Source organism: Ranitomeya variabilis, chromosome 4 (assembly GCF_051348905.1).
Source record: "Ranitomeya variabilis isolate aRanVar5 chromosome 4, aRanVar5.hap1, whole genome shotgun sequence".
NCBI classification, from domain to species: Eukaryota; Metazoa; Chordata; class Amphibia; order Anura; family Dendrobatidae; genus Ranitomeya; species Ranitomeya variabilis.
Genome location: NC_135235.1, coordinates 764851001 through 764870951, shown reverse-complemented (window position 1 = coordinate 764870951; position 19951 = coordinate 764851001). Strand labels below are relative to the sequence as shown.

Genomic DNA, 19951 nt, shown 5'->3' with positions numbered 1-19951 from the left:
TGATACCTGGTCAGGCGAACTCCTTCAGTGCCATCAGACGTACCATAGCTCCCCTTAGTGGCGGAGCCACAGTACTGCAACGACCAGGACTCTGGGGCGCTGCAGCTCCATATAACAATGTGCCCCATATAATGCTCCATACAGTTCATTAATGCCCCATAGATGCTCCATATAACAATGTGCCACATATAATGCTCCATGCAGTTCATTATGGCCCCATAGATGCTCCATAAAATAATGTGCCCCATATAATGCTCCATACAGTTCATTATGGCCCCATAGATGCTCCATATAACAATGTGCCCCATATAATGCTCCATACAGTTCATTATGGCCCCATAGATGCTCCATATAATAATATGCCACGTATAATGCTCCATACAGATTATTATGGCCCCATAGATGATCCATATAACAATGTACCACATATAATGCTCCATAGTTCATTATGGCCCCATATATGCCCCATATAATGCTACATGCAGTTCATTATGGCCCCATAGATGCTCCATATAACAATGTGCCCCATGTAATGCTCCATGCAGTTCATTATGGCCCCATAGATGCTCCATATAACAATGTTCCCCATATAATGCTCCATACAGATCATTATGGCCCCATAGATGCTCCATATAACAATGTGCCCCATATAATGCTCCATACAGTTCATTATGGCCCCATAGGTGCTCCATATAACAATGTGCCACATATAATGCTCCATACAGTTCATTATGGCCCCATAGAAGCTCCATATAACAATGTGCCCCATATAATGCTCCATACAGTTCATTATGGCCCCATAGATGCTCCATATAATAATGTGCGACATATAATGCTGCTGCAATAAAAAAAAATGACATACTCACCTCTCGTCGCTGCCTGCTGCTCCTCAGCATCCCGTCTCTCCGCAGTGACTGTTCAGGCACACAAATACATCATCGTGCCCTCTGACCTGAACAGTCACAGCCAGAAGACCGAGCGGCGGTGGAACGAGTGAAGGTGAATATGAAATACTCACCTGCTCCCGGCGCGTTCCCTGGCACCTTCTCCCGGACAAATGGTCTCCAGCGCCGGCAGCTTCTTCCCCTGTTCAGCGGTCACTGGTACCGATCATTACAGTAATGAATATGCGGCTCCACCCCTAATTCCGGCACTTAGCCCCTCTCTTCCCACTCCCGTGTAGCTGTGGGATATTGGTTAATAAGGGGTTAATGTCACCTTGCTATTGTAAGGTGACATTAAGCCAGGTTAATAACGGAGAGGTGTCAATAAGACGCCTATCCGTTATTAATCCAATAGTAAGAAAGGGTTAATAAAACACACAAACATTAGAAAAAAGTATTTTAACCCCTTCACCCCCGGAGCTTTTTTCGTTTTCGTTTTTCGCTCCCCTCCTTCCCAGAGCCATAACTTTTTTATTTTTCCGTTAATTTGGCCATGTGAGGGCTTATTTTTTGTGGGACAAGTTGTACTTTTGAATGATACCATTGGTTTTACCATGCCGTCTAACAGAAAACGGGAAAAAAATTCCAAGTGTGATGAAATTGCAAAAAAAATGCAATCTCACACTTGTCTTTTGATTGGCTATTTTGCTAGGTTCACCAAATGCTAAAACTGACCTGCTTCTATGATTCTCCAGGTAATTACGAGTTCATAGACACCTAACATGTCTAGGTTATTTTTTATCTAAGTGGTGGAAAAAAATTCCAAAGTTTGCAAAAAAAAAAAAATTGTGCGATTTTCCGATACCCGTAGCGTCTCCAATTTTCGTGATCTGGGGTCAGGTGAGGGCTTATTTTTTGCATGCCAAGCTGGCATTTTTAATGATACCATTTTGGTGTAGATACGTTCTTTTGATCGCCCGTTATTGCATTTTAATGCAATGTCGCGGCGACCAAAAAAATGTAATTTTGACGTTTTGATTTTTTTTCTCGCTACGCCGTTTAGCGGTCAGGTTAATCCTTTGTTTTTATTGATAGATCGGGCGATTCTGAACGCGGCGATACCAAATATGTGTAGGTTTGATTATTTTTTAATTGTTTTATTTTGATTGGGGCGAAAGGGGGGTGATTTAAACTTTTATATATTTTTTTATTTTTTTTATATTTTTAAACACTTTTTTTTTTTAATTTTGGCACGCTTCAATAGCCTCCATAGGAGGCTAGAAGCATGCACTACATGATCGGCTCTGCTACATAGAGGGTGGCGCTCAAAGCAATCGGCCATCAACAACCATAGAGGTCTCAAGGAGACCTCTGGTTGTTATGGCAATTCACCGCTGACCCCCGATCATGTGACGGTGGTCAGCGGTGCGAGCACTTGTACAAAACAGCTGACATGTCGCGGCTTTAAGGTGGGCTCACCGCCGGAGCCCACTTTAAAGCAGGGGATCTGCCAGCTGACGTACTATTCCGTCAGCTGGCAGAAAGGGGTTAATATTCTTCATTTCACCATACTTACCATACTTCAGCGCCTGCAAAAAATGTAAAATAATAAACCGCATACTACCTGTCCGCCGTAGTCCAATTAATAACGAGTGTCCCACGACGATCTCCCCCATAGAACAGTGACATCGGGTGATGTCACTGCTCTATAGGACCCTCAGTGACACACTGACAGGAGACAATAGCTCCTGCAGTGTATCACTGAGGTTACCTGAATTCAAAGTCTCACTTTATGGCAATTGCTGCCTGGGAAAATTTCTCATACAGCAATGGCATAAAGTGAGACTAGGGACGTTTTTTTTTTTCAGCGGCGGAGGAAAACAGTGGCGGAAGGATACCTTCCTCCCGTCCTTGTGTTCCTGGGGCCCCCGGAGAGCGGTTGCAACAGCTGTTGCTGCCATTCTCCACGGGAGATCGTCGTGGGACACTCGTGGATTTCTGCGGACAGGGACTATATTGGTTGTTTGTTGTTTTCATATTTTTTACAGATGACACTGGCTTCGGGGATCAAAATGACAAGTAATGGTGAGTATGTAATCTATGTTTAATGTACTGTATGTCTATATGTATGTCATGTATGTAATGTATGAATGTATAGAATAAAGACGAAAGAAGTGGCACTCACCCGATGATGCTGTACAAAAAATGTCCTTTATTCAGAGCATACGCTCACTGACATATAGTGGAGAGGCGGCTTGGTAAGGAGAGGAGTGCAAAGGGAGGCAAGAGGACGACGGCCGTTTCGCGCCTGCGCGCTTCCACGGGTCCAGGTGCGTGAATTAGAAACATCACATCCTATATAGGAACTAGACATCATGATGTGAACAGGTGATACCATTAAAAACACATTTGGATGCATGCACCAAATTTCGCTGATAAGCACAATGAAAAATTCATTCATGATATACATGTAAAAAATACAAAGAATCTTAATTTTTAAAGGAAGATAGACATATCCAATTTGTCATTCAATCCTGTAGCGCCCTGCGCATTCGTTTCAATAATCCACCTTGCCTCGCATTGCAAAAGCTTTTTTCCGCGATCACCCCCATTTGGAGGATTTTTTACAATTTCTAAGCCCGCAAACCGCAATACATTTGGATCTGCACGATGCATGTCGCGTATATGTTTAATAAAGCGAGGACAACCTTTCCCAGAGGAGACCGAATTGTAGTGCTCCCTGAACCTATGAAACAAAGGGCGAATGGTCTTGCCAATATAAAAGAAGTGGCATGGGCATATAATTATATAAACCACATATCGTGATTTACATGTTATCAATTGATGGACTGTATGACAAATGGAACCAATACGAATGGGATTATCTATCAGTCTAAACTGACAATAACTACAGTTTCCACATTTGTGGTTGCCTGTAGGTTGCAGTTTCCTCAACCAATTGGGATTTTCATTAGATGACAGACGATTTTTAACAAGAAGATCCCCCAAGTTTTTTGTACGCTTATAAGCGAAAATCGGGTGATTCATTGTCAGAGATGAGAGCTCCCTATCAGATTGTAATATGTGCCAATTTTTTTGTATAGCCGCATAAATTGCTTTATTCATTGGGCTATGCGTAAACGTAAATACAAACTTATCATTGGCACCAGTATTAGGAGTATTTTTAGCTTTTTTACGGCTTTTGAGTAAATCTTCCTGTGTTAATTTTCTAACTCTATTTTCAGCCGTAGCTAAAATTTTAGGAGGATAATTCCTTTTTAGAAAATTAGTTTTAAGTTCAGTTATTTGTTTATCAAAAGCTTCCTCGTTATTAGTGATTTTCCTATATCTGACCATCTGGCTATAGGGTATGCTGTTTTTTGTGTGGAACGGATGGGCGCTATTAAAATGCAATAAACTGTTTGTCGCTGTGGGTTTTTTGTGTACACATGTGTTGATTTTCCCTTCCACTATTTCGATTTTAACATCTAAAAACTCCAGCGACAATCCTCCAAAGATCCATCTCTTTGCATTTTGCGTTTATTAAATTTTTTAAAACATTGGTTTCTCTGAAAATTTCTCCTTTTATTGCCAAATTTATTCCAGGAAAAAATCTGCCCCGTGGCAAAATCATTTTTGTCTCTCAAAAACTTATCTTTTTTCTTCTGTTTCGTTTCAATCTGTATTAAAACCAATTTTTTATTCAATTTTTTTAAAAACACCTTATATTGAGCTTCTGTAATGCGTGAACTCAATTCCTCTTTAGCGCCATCCAATTGCTCACATAACACAGCATATTCCTTTTCATTCTGCGTAATTACTAGTGCCAGAAGGCTCCGGGAGCATTGCAAATGGATTTCTTCCCAAGCCTTCTGAAATGATTCATCACCACTAAATTGTGATATTTCTTTATAAACGCGCAATCCTCTTGGGACACGTCCACACTCAGTATATGATTTCAAAGATTGAATAGTCCAGTATAATCTAATTTCTCTCTCAGCCAGAGAGTATATTTTAGATTCCAATGTTTTTGTGCTTATCAGCGTTAGCTCATCTTTATGGTTACAATCCATAAAGAACTCCCCTGCACCCTCTCTACCAGCCTGTAAACCATCCTCCAATGCAATGCCTGGGTCCGAGTCCATATTATCTTCTTGATTAATGTCCATTTTAGACTACTGATGCAACGTCTAAAATGGACATTAATCAAGAAGATAATATGGACTCGGACCCAGGCATTGCATTGGAGGATGGTTTACAGGCTGGTAGAGAGGGTGCAGGGGAGTTCTTTATGGATTGTAACCATAAAGATGAGCTAACGCTGATAAGCACAAAAACATTGGAATCTAAAATATACTCTCTGGCTGAGAGAGAAATTAGATTATACTGGACTATTCAATCTTTGAAATCATATACTGAGTGTGGACGTGTCCCAAGAGGATTGCGCGTTTATAAAGAAACTAGCTATTGAACCCGTTCTACGCCCGGGTGGCGAGCATTTATATTGGAATATGGTCTCCATCCTGGTATGTGCTGCTCCCATCCTGTCATATGCTGCTCCATCCTGCGCCCCCATCCTGTCATGTGCTGCTCCCATCCTGTCATGTGCTGCTCCATCCTGCGCCCCCATCCTGTCATGTGCTGCTCCACCGTGTCATGTGCTGCTCCATCCTGCATCCCCATCCTGTCATGTGCTGCTCCATCCTGCGCCCCCATCCTGTCATGTGCTGCTCCACCGTGTCATGTGCTGCTCCATCCTGCGCCCCCATCCTGTCATGTGCCACTCCACCGTGTCATGTGCTGCTCCATCCTCATCCCCATCCTGTCATGTGCTCCTATCCTGCGCCCCCATCCTATCACGTGCTGCTCCATCCTGCGCCCCCATCAGTGCGGGCGGCTGTGCTGAGTGCGGGCGGCTGTGCTGAGTGCGGGCGGCTGTATGTGGCTGTGCTGAGTGCGGGCGGCTGTATGTGACGTGGCTGTGCTGGGTGCGGGCGGCTGTGCTGGGTGCGGCAGCTGTGGACGGCTGTGCTGGGTGCGGTGGCTGTGCTGGGTGCAGCGGCTGTGCGTGGCTGTGGGAGGCTGTGCGTGGCTGTGCTGGGTGTGGCGGCTGTGCGTGGCTGTGGGCGGCTGTGCTGGGTGCGGCGGCTGTGCTGGGTGCGGTGGCTGTGCTGGGTGCGGCGGCTGTCCGTGGCTGTAGGCGGCTGTGCGTGGCTGTGCTGGGTGCGGAGGCTGTGCGTGGCTGTGGCGGCTGTGCTGGGTGCAGCGGCTGTGCTGGGTGCGGCGGATGTGCTGGGTGCGGCGGCTGTGCTGGGTGCGGCGGCTGTGGGTGGCTGTGCTGGGTGCAGCGGTTGTGCGTGGCTGTGCTGGGTGCGGCGGCTGTGCGTGGCTGTGGGCGGCTGTGCGTGGCTGTGGGCGGCTGTGCTGGGTGCGGCGGCTGTGCTGGGTGCGGCGGCTGTGCTGGGTGCGGCGGCTGTGCTGGGTGCGGCGGCTGTCCGTTGCTGTGGGCGGCTGTGCGTGGCTGTGGGCGGCTGTGGGAGGCTGTGCTGGGTGCGGCGGCTGTGCGTGGCTGTAGGCGGCTGTGCGTGGCTGTGGGCGGCTGTGCTGGGTGCGGCGGCTGTGCTGGGTGCGGTGGCTGTGCTGGGTGCGGCAGCTGTCCGTGGCTGTAGGCGGCTGTGCGTGGCTGTGCTGGGTGCGGAGGCTGTGCGTGGCTGTGGCGGCTGTGCTGGGTGCAGCGGCTGTGCTGGGTGCGGCGGATGTGCTGGGTGCGGCGGCTGTGCTGGGTGCGGCGGCTGTGCTGGGTGCGGCGGCTGTGGGTGGCTGTGCTGGGTGCAGCGGTTGTGCGTGGCTGTGCTGGGTGCGGCGGCTGTGCGTGGCTGTGGGCGGCTGTGCGTGGCTGTGGGCGGCTGTGCTGGGTGCGGCGGCTGTGCTGGGTGCGGCGGCTGTCCGTTGCTGTGGGCGGCTGTGCGTGGCTGTGGGCGGCTGTGCTGGGTGCGGCGGCTGTGCGTGGCTGTAGGCGGCTGTGCGTGGCTGTGGCGGCTGTGCATGGCTGTGCTGGGTGCGGCGGATGTGCTGGATGCGGCGGCTGTGCTGGGTGCGGCGGCTGTGGGTGGCTGTGCTGGGTGCGGCGGCTGTGCGTGGCTGTGGGCGGCTGTGCGTGGCTGTGGGCGGCTGTGCTGGGTGCGGCGGCTGTGCGTGGCTGTGGTCGGCTGTGCTGGGTGCGGCGGCTGTGCGTGGCTATGGGTGGCTGTGCGTGGCTGTGGGCAGCTGTGCTGGCTGTGGGCAGCTGTGCTGGGTGCGGCGGCTGTGCGTGGCTGTGGGCGGCTGTGCATGGCTGTGGGCGGCTATGGTCGGCTGTGCTGGGTGCGGCGGCTGTGCGTGGCTATGGGTGGCTGTGGGCAGCTGTGCTGGGTGCGGCGGCTGTGCTGGGTGCAGCGGGCGGCTGTGCGTGGCTGTGGGCGCCTGTGCGTGGCTGTGGGCGGCTATGGTCGGCTGTGCTGGGTGCGGCGGCTGTGCGTGGCTGTGGGCGCCTGTGCGTGGCTGTGGGCGCCTGTGCGTGGCTGTGCTGGGTGCGGCGGCTGTGCGTGGCTGTGGTCGGCTGTGCTGGGTGCGGCGGCTGTGCGTGGCTATGGGTGGCTGTGGGCAGCTGTGCTGGGTGCAGCGGGCGGCTGTGCGTGGCTGTGGGCGGCTATGGTCGGCTGTGCTGGGTGCGGCGGCTGTGCGTTGCTGTGGGCGGCTGTGCTGTGCGTGGCTGTGCTGGGCGCGGCGGCGGTGCTGGGTGCGGCCATTTTCTTGGTCCTGCTCCCGGAGTCGGCGCCTGCGCAGTCCGCGCTTTCCGGCGCCATTTTCTTGAAGACACTGCAATGTGTCTTCAAGAAAATGGCGCCGGAAAGCGCGGACTGCGCAGGCGCCGATTCCGGGAACAGGGGGACAGTCACGGCCCGGAAGCGCGTCGGTGGAACGGGTCGGGTAAGTATACTCACCCTCCGCCTCCTGGCTCGTCCCTGCTTGTCCGGTGGAGATCGCGGTGTGCGTTCAGCGCTTACGCATACCGCGATCTCCTGGGAGCGTCGCTCTGTGCGGTCCAGACTGCGCCGGCGCTTGCGCTTGCGCAGTCTATAGAGGCTTCGGACAGAGTGACGCTCCCAGCGTTATATTATAGATATCACAATTTAGTGGTGATGAATCATTTCAGAAGGCTTGGGAAGAAATCCATTTGCAATGCTCCCGGAGCCTTCTGGCACTAGTAATTACGCAGAATGAAAAGGAATATGCTGTGTTATGTGAGCAATTGGATGGCGCTAAAGAGGAATTGAGTTCACGCATTACAGAAGCTCAATATAAGGTGTTTTTAAAAAAATTGAATAAAAAATTGGTTTTAATACAGATTGAAACGAAACAGAAGAAAAAAGATAAGTTTTTGAGAGACAAAAATTATTTTGCCACGGGGCAGATTTTTTCCTGGAATAAATTTGGCAATAAAAGGAGAAATTTTCAGAGAAACCAATGTTTTAAAAAATTTAATAAACGCAAAATGCAAAGAGATGGATCTTTGGAGGATTGTCGCTGGAGTTTTTAGATGTTAAAATCGAAATAGTGGAAGGGAAAATCAACACATGTGTACACAAAAAACCCACAGCGACAAACAGTTTATTGCATTTTAATAGCGCCCATCCGTTCCACACAAAAAACAGCATACCCTATAGCCAGATGGTCAGATATAGGAAAATCACTAATAACGAGGAAGCTTTTGATAAACAAATAACTGAACTTAAAACTAATTTTCTAAAAAGGAATTATCCTCCTAAAATTTTAGCTACGGCTGAAAATAGAGTTAGAAAATTAACACAGGAAGATTTACTCAAAAGCCGTAAAAAAGCTAAAAATACTCCTAATACTGGTGCCAATGATAAGTTTGTATTTACGTTTACGCATAGCCCAATGAATAAAGCAATTTATGCGGCTATACAAAAAAATTGGCACATATTACAATCTGATAGGGAGCTCTCATCTCTGACAATGAATCACCCGATTTTCGCTTATAAGCGTACAAAAAACTTGGGGGATCTTCTTGTTAAAAATCGTCTGTCATCTAATGAAAATCCCAATTGGTTGAGGAAACTGCAACCTACAGGCAACCACAAATGTGGAAACTGTAGTTATTGTCAGTTTAGACTGATAGATAATCCCATTCGTATTGGTTCCATTTGTCATACAGTCCATCAATTGATAACATGTAAATCACGATATGTGGTTTATATAATTATATGCCCATGCCACTTCTTTTATATTGGCAAGACCATTCGCCCTTTGTTTCATAGGTTCAGGGAGCACTACAATTCGGTCTCCTCTGGGAAAGGTTGTCCTCGCTTTATTAAACATATACGCGACATGCATCGTGCAGATCCAAATGTATTGCGGTTTGCGGGCTTAGAAATTGTAAAAAATCCTCCAAATGGGGGTGATCGCGGAAAAAAGCTTTTGCAATGCGAGGCAAGGTGGATTATTGAAACAAATGCGCAGGGCGCTACAGGATTGAATGACAAATTGGATATGTCTATCTTCCTTTAAAAATTAAGATTCTTTGTATTTTTTACATGTATATCATGAATGAATTTTTCATTGTGCTTATCAGCGAAATTTGGTGCATGCATCCAAATGTGTTTTTAATGGTATCACCTGTTCACATCATGATGTCTAGTTCCTATATAGGATGTGATGTTTCTAATTCACGCACCTGGACCCGTGGAAGCGCGCAGGCGCGAAACGGCCGTCGTCCTCTTGCCTCCCTTTGCACTCATCTCCTTACCAAGCCGCCTCTCCACTATATGTCTGTGAGCGTATGCTCTGAATAAAGGACATTTTTTGTACAGCATCATCGGGTGAGTGCCACTTCTTTCGTCTTTATTCTATGGATTTATATTGCTGTCAATGTTGAGCACCACCCCAACGCTATTGCTTGCTGCATGCCGCAGTGGATCTTGATCGGGTCTTATATATCCATATACCTAGTGATGACAATCTGAAATTCAGACACATTTCAGTCGTGAATTTAACACCTAGTGCCATTCCTTTTCTACTCTTTGCACATAATGTATGAATGTACTGTATGCAGTATGTATGTATGTATTATGTATGTATGTACGCAGTATGTATGTATGTAGTATGTATGTAGCATGTATGTAGCATGTATGCAGTATCACTGTATGTAGTATGTATGTAGCATGTATGTGTGTAGTATGTAAGTATGTATGTAGTATGTATGCAGTATGTATGTAGCATGTATGTAGCATGTATGTATGTAGCATTTATGTAGCATGTATGTATGTATGTATGTATCATTTATGTAGCATGTATGTATGGAGTTTTTTTTTTTTTTTTTCATTCAACACATTAGCCGGATGATGGGACTACTACTGTCCCATCATTGGCTAATGTGTAAATCACTGTCAGTGTAGCAGGCATCGTCCGATGGGACTTGTAGTCCCATCGGACGATGCCCGCACTGACACCCCGCATACTGCAGAGACACCCTGCACGCCGCACAGACACCCCGCACGCCGCAGACACCCTGCACAGAGACCCCGCACGCTGCACAGAGACCCCGCACGCCGCAGAGACACCCTGCACGCCACACAGAGATGCCGCACAGACACCCCCCGCACGCCGCACAGAGACACGCCGCACAGAGCCCTCCCCCCACGCCGCATAGAGCCCGGTGTTGTGTATCCGCTTTTTGGGCTCCCCTGGTGGTTGCTGGTGGTACTGGTGACTTGTTTGCACTTTGCTGCTTCTGTTCACCTGCTTCCATCAGTGTTTGGGAGTTTCCTATTTAGCCTTGCTCTCCAGTCTTTTCCTTGCCGGTCATCATTGTAACCAGAGCCTTCGGTTGCATGTTCCTGCTACTAGTCTGCTGATCAGCTAAGTGGACTTTGTCCTTTTGTTTTGTATCTTTAGTCCAGTTTGCAGTTTTTGTATTCTCTGTAGCTGGAAGCTCTTGCGGGCTGAAATTGCCACTCCTGTGTCATGAGTTGACACAGGAGTCTTAAAGTAATTTCAGGATGGTTTTTGAAAGGGTTTTCAGTTGACCGTGAAGTCCTCTTTTGTATCCTTCTGCTATCTAGTAAGTGGACCTCTCTTTGCTAAATCTACTTTCATACTGTGTATGTCTTTTCCTCTTAATTCACCGTTATTACATGTGGGGGGCTGCTATCATCTTTTGGGGTATTTCCCTAGAGGTAAGCCAGGTCTGTTTCTTCCTCTACCAGGCGTAGTTAGTCCTCCGGCTGGCGCGTGGCATATAGGAAGCCGTAGGTATGCTCCCTGGCTACTGTTAGTTGTGTGGTAGATTTAGCTCACGGTCAACTCGAGTTTCCATCACCCGAGAGCTCGTTCGTTACTTATATGTTTCTTACGTTCCCTTGCCATTGGGAACCATGACAGCCCGGGCAGCCCCGGCACGCCACATACAGATCCCTGACAGGCCCGCACAGACCCCGCCCACAGACACTCAGTGTCCGCCCACACTCTTCCCCCCCTCTAGCACAGCATATAGAAGGACAGAAAGGGCTTATTTACATTCCGATATTTGTGTCCCATTGACTTGCATTGGTATCGGTATCGGCGATATCCGATATTTTTTGGATATCGGCTGATCCAATCCGATACTTTTGAATATCGGAAGGTATCGCTCAACACTAGTGATAGGTTGAAGAGATGGGTTAGGGTTGGGATGAAGACTGTGGTGAGGTTTGGGATGAAGTGGGATGGGATGGGGTCAAGTGCACAGGTGGTGAGATGCGATCTAGAGAGTAGAGTGGAGAGTCAATCTTCTGTAATGGTGGAGAAGTTGGTTTGGAGGTGGAGGGCTGGGAAGTCGGGAGGAAGGGCTCTGGTTGTTGTTGACCAAAACTGTCTCTGATGTTATCAATCTTCTGCTTGAAAAATGAGGCAAAGTCTTCAGCTGAGATGAGTAGGGAGGGAGGATGTGTTGGGGGACGGAAGAGAGAATTGAAGGTGTTGAATAACTGTTTAGGGTTGTGAGACAGGCAGGATATGAGAGATGAGAAGTAGGTTTGTTTAGCTGTGGCGAGTGTGGTCTTGAAAGTAGTGAGGGACTGTTTGAATGTGATGAAGTGCTCGTTGGAGCGGGATCTTTTCCATCTCCGCTCAGCAGCCCTGGAAGCTCGCCTCAGTTCTTTGGTCAGGCTGGTGTGCCAGGGCTGTCTGTCGATTTTGTGAGCTTTGGTATGTGTAAGTGGGGCAGCAGATTCCAAAGCTATAGCTATTGTGGTGTTATATAGAGTGGCAGCGTCATCCGCATTGTGTAGGGAACTTATGTCTGTGAGAGGGAGGAGGGATTCAGAGAATGAGTGTAGGTCAAGGTGTTTAAGATCTCTGCGAGGGTGTGAAAGTTTGTGGGGTGGCGATTGTAGAAATGGAGTGGAGAGGGAAGAGAATGTGAGAAGGTTGTTGTCATTAAGAGGAAGAGGTGAGTTAGAGAGGTTAGATAGGGAGTAGAGGCGGGGAAGATTAGATCCAGTGTGTGACCGTCTTTGTGGGTGGCTGCAGAAGACCATTGAGTGAGGCCGAAGGAGGAAGTGAGAGATAGAAGTTTAGTGGCAGCTGAGAGGGAAGTGTCAATGGGGTTATTGAAGTCGCCCATGATGATAGTGGGGATGTCCGTGGAAAGGAAATGAAGTAGCCAGGTGGTGAAGTGGTCAAAGAAGGTGGTAGCTGGCCTTGGGGGTGGTAAATGACAGCCAGTTGGAGGGGGAGTAGATGCGCACAGAGTGCACCTCAAAGGAAGGGAGGGTAACAGAGGGTGGCAGTGGAATTGGGGTGAAGGAGCAGTTATCTGACAGGAGAAAACCAACTCCTCGCCCATGTTTGCTGCTGGTTCAGGGTGTGTGAGAAAGGTGGAAGCCACCATATGAAAGTGCAGCAGGGGAGGCTGTGTCAGAAGGGGTGAGCCAGGTTTCGGTGATGGCGAGGAAGGAAAGTTTGGTAGCAACAAAAGATCATGGATGTAAGAAAGCTTGTTGCAGACAGCAAGCGTTCCACAGAGCTCCTGTTAGTGGGACTGGGGAAGCAGGGGCTGTGAATGGGTATAAGGTTAGAGAGGTTACGGAAGTTTGTGATAGAGCGTGGATAGGGGGTAGAAATGACTGGGGATGTGGTGAGGAGGGCCAGGATTTGGAGAGATATCACCAGCAGTGAGAAGGAGCAGAGAAAGTGTTAGCAGGTGGGAGCAGGAGAGGGCATGAGGTGGCTGTCTGTGTTTGGAGACAGAGGATTGTATGTTGAGGAACAGTTCTGAGGAGGAGGTGAGATGGATGGGGGAGGATTGAGGAAGAGATGAACAGTTCCTTACTTGGTGTAGGGATTAGGGGAGTTAGCAGAAAGTGAAGGATTATAGGGGTGAGAGTGAAAACAAACAGAAACATTGTTTACAGTGACTGGGCAGTTATCTTTAGTTCCATTCTGGTTTTAATTCTACTGTAATCTTCACACTTCTAGGACACACTTATAGGAATCACACTGCAGACTAAAGTCTTTGCAGACTTGAGCTATGCAATATATCTGCCACAAAGTGCATTCAGGTGTGAACCAGAGAGGAGTGGTCTCTGTTCATCTTGGTCAGAGAATTAAGAGTGGACCAGATGCATATAATCAAGCCAAAGTAAACAAGGTCATAAATAGCACGGGTGGAGGGGCTGTTTGGGTGAAGCTGGGGTTGGTTGAGAGACATACCAAGTGGAAGATAGGAGTAGAGGCAAGTCTGTGTGGAAAGATGGATGACACTACATGCACTTCATAGATAGACAGAGCAGGAGAGCTGGGTGGATCAACATACCATGTGAATGCTAGGTGCAGGGGCGAGTCTGTGTGCAAAGCTGGGTGATGTAGTATATGCACTTCATAGACAGACAGAGCAGGAGAGCTGGGTGGATCAACATACCTGTAGGAAGAATATACATGCTTGTTATCTATCTATCTATCTATCTATCTATCTATCTATCTATCCATCTCATTCCTTCTATCATTTATCTATCTATATTTATGTCTATTATCTATCATCTATCTATCTACCTATCTATCTGTGTGTATAATGGAGTGTGGGTTGGACAAATGTAAAAGAGGAGGTTGGCCAAGAAATTACATAACAAATCTTTTTTTTTGTTCAATAATACATCTTTATTTAGCTTTCAAAAACGAATTAAAAACGCATCAAAAACGCACCTGCGTTTTCTGCCAAGAGATGCAGATTCAGTGCAGAAAAATCTGCAGGCAAATCTGCAACGTGTGCACATACCCTAACGGTACCCCTAACTTTAGCCTAACAGTAACCCTAAGGCCTCTTTCCCATTTCCGTCGGAATGTGAATGTTGCTATGCGTCGTTCTGTGCAAAAAACGCATCCTGCAAAGTTGCCCGCAGGATGCGTTTTTGCACATAGACTTGTATTACTGACGCACCGCGACCTATGGACACACGTTCCATACGTCGTGCACTGGATGCGTCGGTATATGGTTGACCGTCTTTGCAAAAAAGTTCAAAGGGAATGTTATTTTGCACGTCGGGTCCTGCATTTCCGACCGCGCATGTGTGACCGGAACTCGACCCCCTCATCCCCGGGACTTTACAGTGGGCAGCGGACGCGTTGAAACACTGTGTCCGCTGCCCACTTTGTGGCGAATTTGCACGTCGTCGGGCCGACGATTAGCGACGGCCCTGTACCGACGGAAGTGTGAAAGAAGCCTAACTTTAGCCCCAACACTAACCCTAACTATAGCACTAACCCTAACCTGCCTTATCTGTTTTTTTTTACTTTTTAACAAGATGGCTGACTGGCACAGCTGTTGCCAGCAGCACTTGTAACACTATTTCTCCTCTAATCTCTCACTGACATCTGAGGAGAAACAGCGTTTTTATGAGGCAGATCGCCTGGGAAAGTTCATTGCTACAACACACTTTCATAGTGATTTGTCTCATTGGCTGGTGTGATGCTGATGTCATCAGGACCTGAACCAATCGGGTCTCGATAAGGTCGGGGGTCACAGTAAGGGTTGTGCGCCGGAATCCCATCGTTATAGCTAGCGCTCATGTTTATCTATCGTTGGCGGTCACGAAGTGGTTAAGTTAAGGGTACCATCATTTCTGTCCAGGCCTATTTCATGATTTATTTATTTATTTTTTTTAATTCTGTGGAAGCATGGTTAAAAAGCAATGTCTGACTTTCATTTGTTCATTCTCATAGATTTTTGATTTGTTATTATTTTTGTCAGATTCAAGTTATTTCTGTGACCATTGTGGGTTTTTCTGTCATTAAACCAGGGATACCAACAGTTTTGACCACGTGTGTAGGAGGAATTAATATTTTGACTCCACAGCCACTTTCTGGAAATCTTCACGAAGTGGATGTTGGAGAGTGAAAATTACAATTTGCCATTTTATTACCCAGCACATAGTGCCCAGATTGTGCTCCATGAGACACACTGCAAATTAAGTGGATTCATCTCACTATATAATATTACTAAATACAGAGATCCTAAATGTTGTTGGAGCACACTGCAAGACTCAGAAGTGAGAGCGGATTTTGCTGGGTTGGTTTATAGAAACACTGTTACTTTTCAACAGCCTTTGAGCCACTAGTAGTGTGGGAACCTCTGTTTCTACATTGACAGATGATGGACCTGAGTGGGGACTTGGCTTTTTGTGAGATGAGAATAGGTATTATTTTCGCCTACATAACATTGATTGGTTTCTTTTTATTCGATAGTTGGGAAGCAGAATGAACAAACAGTTGAACACCATGCACTACTGGCTCATCCAACAAGGTGGACTGTCATTGTCTTGATGAATAATTAAAGGGAACCTGTCACCCCCAAAATGGAAGGTAAGCTAAGTCCACTGTGATCAGGAGCTTATCTACAGCATTCTGTAATGCTGTAGATAAGCCCCCGATATTACCTGAAAGATAATAAAAAGAGGTTAGATTATACTCACCCAGTGGCGGTCCCGCTGTGGTGGGCTTCGCTGGTCCGGTCCGGCGCCTGCTATCTTCATTCCATGACGTCCTCTTCTGGTGTTCACACCGCAGCTCTGGCGCAGGCATACTTTCTCTGCCCTGTTAAGGGCAGAGCAAAGTACTGCAGTGTGCAGGCGCCAGGAAAGGTCAGAGAGGCTCAGCGCCTGCGCACTGCAGTACTTTACTCTGCACTAAACAGGGCAGGCAAAGTATGCCTGCGCCGGAGCCACGCCTTGAAGACCAGAAGAGGACGTCATGGAATGAAGATAGGAGGCGCCGGACCGGACCAGCGACGCCCTTCGGACCGGACCGCAGCGGGACCGCCCCTGGGTGAGTATAATCTAACCTCTTTTTATCATCTTTCAGGTAACATCGGGAGCTTATCTACAGCATTACAGAATGCTGTAGATAAGCCCCTGATGACTGGGCTTGGCTCACCTTCCATTTTGAGGGTGACAGGTTCCCTTTAAAGTTTTTTTACATAGCTTGCCATTTTTATGGACTGTTTAAGTAGAAATGTTCAAAAATATTAAACTCAAGGATATTTTATTTAAAAAAAAAAAAAGTTTTTTGCCTTGGCAGATGACTGTACCAGGAGATCAGAGGGACAGCTGACATCTTCAATGTTTAAATCTGATAACCTTGAGATCCTACAAGATACAACTAAAGTGATTGCTGTTACTCCAGATATATCGACATCCATTCACGGCAAAGATCTGTCATCCGATCCTATGAAACAGGTCCCATCTTCTGATTCATTACTGACTACTAAGGAAAATCAAAGTCACAAAAGAGGCATTAAAAAACAAACTGCTCCTAAAGCAAAGAAGTCATTTTCATGTTCAGAATGTGGGAAATGTTTTAACCAGAAATCAGGTTTGGTTAATCACCATAGAATTCACACAGGGGAGAAGCCTTTTTCCTGTTCAGAATGTGGGAACTGTTTTAACCAGAAAGGGAGTCTAGTTATTCACCAGAGAACTCATACAGAGGAGATGCCTTTTTCCTGTTCAGAATGTGGGAAATGTTTTAAACATAAATCAGAGTTGGTTAATCACCATAGAACTCACACAGGGGAGAAGCCTTTTTCCTGTTCAGAATGTGGGAAATGTTTTAACCAGAAAGGGAGTCTAGTTAGTCACCAGAGAACTCATACAGGGGAGAAGCCTTTTTCCTGTTCAGAATGTGGGAAATGTTTTAGCCATAGAGGGCATCTAGTTAGTCACCAGAGAACTCATACAGGGGAGATGCCGTTTTCCTGTTCAGAATGTGGGAAATGTTTTATCCAGAAAGGGAGTCTAGTTAGTCACCAGAGAACTCCCACAGGGGAGAATACTTTTTCATGTCCAGAATGTGGGAAATGTTTTAACTGGAAATGCCTTCTTGTTAGTCACCAGAAGAAAGCTCACACAGATGAGAAGAAGCTTTTTTCCTGTTCAGAATGTGGGAAATGTTTTAAACAGAAAGGGAATCTAGTTATTCACCAGAGAACTCACACAGGGGAGAAGCCTTTTTCTTGTTCAGAATGTGGGAAATGTTTTAGCCATAAATCGGAGTTGGTTAATCACCGTAGAATTCACACAGGGGAGAAGCCTTTTTCCTGTTCAGAATGTGGGAAATGTTTTAGACAGAAAGGGCATCTAGTTATTCACCAGAGAACTCATACAGGGGAGAAGCCTTTTTCGTTTTCTTAATGTGGGAAATATTTTACTTGGAAATCAACTGTTAATAAACATCAGAGACGTCACGTAGGGGAGAAGCCTTTTTTTATGTTCATAATGTTGGAATAGTTTTAACCAAAACTTAAGCTTCTTAAAGGGGTTGTCTCTTGTCATTCCTCATGTTTGCTGACAAAAGGATGAAACTAAACTTTATTAATTCTAAATGTACAAATACCCATAATTCACCCCCTGAAGGTTAGTCAGTAGGTGACTAATAGAAAAAAACATGTCCCCCACAGTTCAGTATATAGGGTGAGGTGACGTATACACACTCACTCTCCAAGCCTCTCATTTCTACGGGTTTCATCGTCCTCACCAAAGGCGACTCATAAGGAGACTATTTAATATTCACCTATATTCAAGCGAGACTAGACAAAAAAAAACTAAAATCATGTATCATGTTATCCGGAACAGTCAGAAAACCAGACACATATTGGCAGATCCCAGACCTCAAACTATATACTTCATAAGTTTATAAGCCACTCCAGTGTCAGGAATAGATAGTATGTGACAATACAGTATATACCGCTCAGGGAACACTGAACTTTCAGAGATAATCTCCATATTCATAGTAAATAATGGCACAGATCTTACAGACATTATGATTGCACACATCCCTAGTCTTTATAACGATATTGCACTCATTCCTTGACAGACCGCAGCATGGCTATTAGTTAGAAGCTGCTATTGATCTTTGGAGCAGGTAAGTTTTCCCTGAGTGGTACATATTGGGCCGTCTGAAAATGGAGTTTAGTCTAGGACAATTTGTCTGCACTACTAATTAACAGCTGTTACATTACCAAACTAGGGCAGTCCCTATAGGAGAAAAACACAAGAATTATACTGTATTGTCACATACTATCTATTCCTGACACTGGAGTGGCTTATAAACTTACAAAGTATATAGTTTGAGGTCTGGGGTCTGCCAATATGTGGCTGGTTTTCTGACTGTTTCTGAAAACATGATACATGATTTGGTTTTTGACTAGTCTCGCTTGAATATAGGTCAATATTAAATAGTCTCCTGATGAGTCGCCTTTGGTGAGGACGATGAAACCCGTAGATTCCTGATGCGAAAATGGCGCAATTCTTTTATACTTTACCTAATAAAGAGGAGTTATTTTTACTAATGTTTGTTTTGGGTTATTTATTTTCTGGTGGTATTTGGTTTATCAAGCGGGGCTAGACGAAGAAAACCCTAAAATCATGTATTATGTAATCCGAAACAGTCAGAAAACCAGCCACATATTGGCAGACCCCAGACCTCAAACTATATACTTCGTAAGTTTATAAGCCACTCCAGTGTCAGGAATAGATAGTATGTGACAATACAGTATAATTCTTGTGTTTTTCTCCTATAGGGACTGCCCTAGTTTGGTATTGTAACAGCTGGTAATTAGTAGTGCAGACAAATTGTCCTAGGCTAAACTCCGTTTTCAGACGGCCCAATATGTACCAATCAGGGAAAACTTACCTGCTCCGAAGATCAATAGCAGCTTCTAACTAATGGCCATGCTGCGGTCTGTCAAGGAATGAGTGCAATATCGTTATAAAGACTAGGGATGTGTGCAATCATAATGTCTGGAAGATCTGTGCCATTATTTAGTATGAATATGGAGATTATCTCTGAAAGTTCAGTGTTCCCTGAGCGGTATATACTGTATTGTCACATACTATCTATTCCTGACACTGGAGTGGCGTATAAACTTACAAAGTATATAGTTTGAGGTCTGGGATCTGCCAACATGTGGCTGGTTTTCTGACTGTTTCCGATAACCTGATTTTAGGTTTTTTTTGTCTAGTCTCGCTTGAATATAGGTCAATATTAAATAGTCTCCTGATGAGTCGCCTTTGGTGAGGACGATGAATCCCGTAGAAATAAGAGGCTTGGAGAGTCATTGTGTATACGTCACCTCACCCTATATACTGAACTGTGGGGTACATGTTTTTTCTATTAGTCACCTACTGACTAACCTTCAGGGGGTGAATTATGGGTATTTGTACATTTAGAATTAATAAAGTTTAGTTTTATCCTTTTGTCAGTGAATCTTCTAATCAAGGGATCATTTTATATATAATTATATCTTAGAATTTTTTTTCTCAGTGAACTCATTCCTCATGTTTGGCCTCATTAAAATAAAAACACTCATACTCCGCTGGCGGCCGGCTCCACTTCAGCGGTGTGGAGACTCACTGTCCCGGGGCTTATGTGAGGTTGTTACATCACACGAGCCCTGCACCCGATCAGCGGCAGCTTCACTGCTCCTTCCTTCGGACGTATTGACCATGAACAGGAAGCCAGGGCCGCGGCTGCTC

General features: G+C 46.1%; 2 protein-coding genes across 2 annotated transcripts in view; both read left to right on the top strand.

The window, feature by feature from the left end:
• The window catches only part of LOC143766870 (uncharacterized), a 512717-nt gene that overhangs the window by 452161 nt on the left and 40605 nt on the right, over nt 1-19951 (top strand). The window lies entirely within an intron of this gene.
• On the top strand, nt 14085-17761 carry LOC143766895 (uncharacterized). The gene is made up of 2 exons (XM_077254899.1): nt 14085-15782; nt 16497-17761. The coding sequence occupies exons 1-2, from the start codon at nt 15776-15778 to the stop codon at nt 17606-17608; spliced, it is 1119 nt and encodes a 372-aa protein (XP_077111014.1). The 5' UTR covers nt 14085-15775; the 3' UTR covers nt 17609-17761.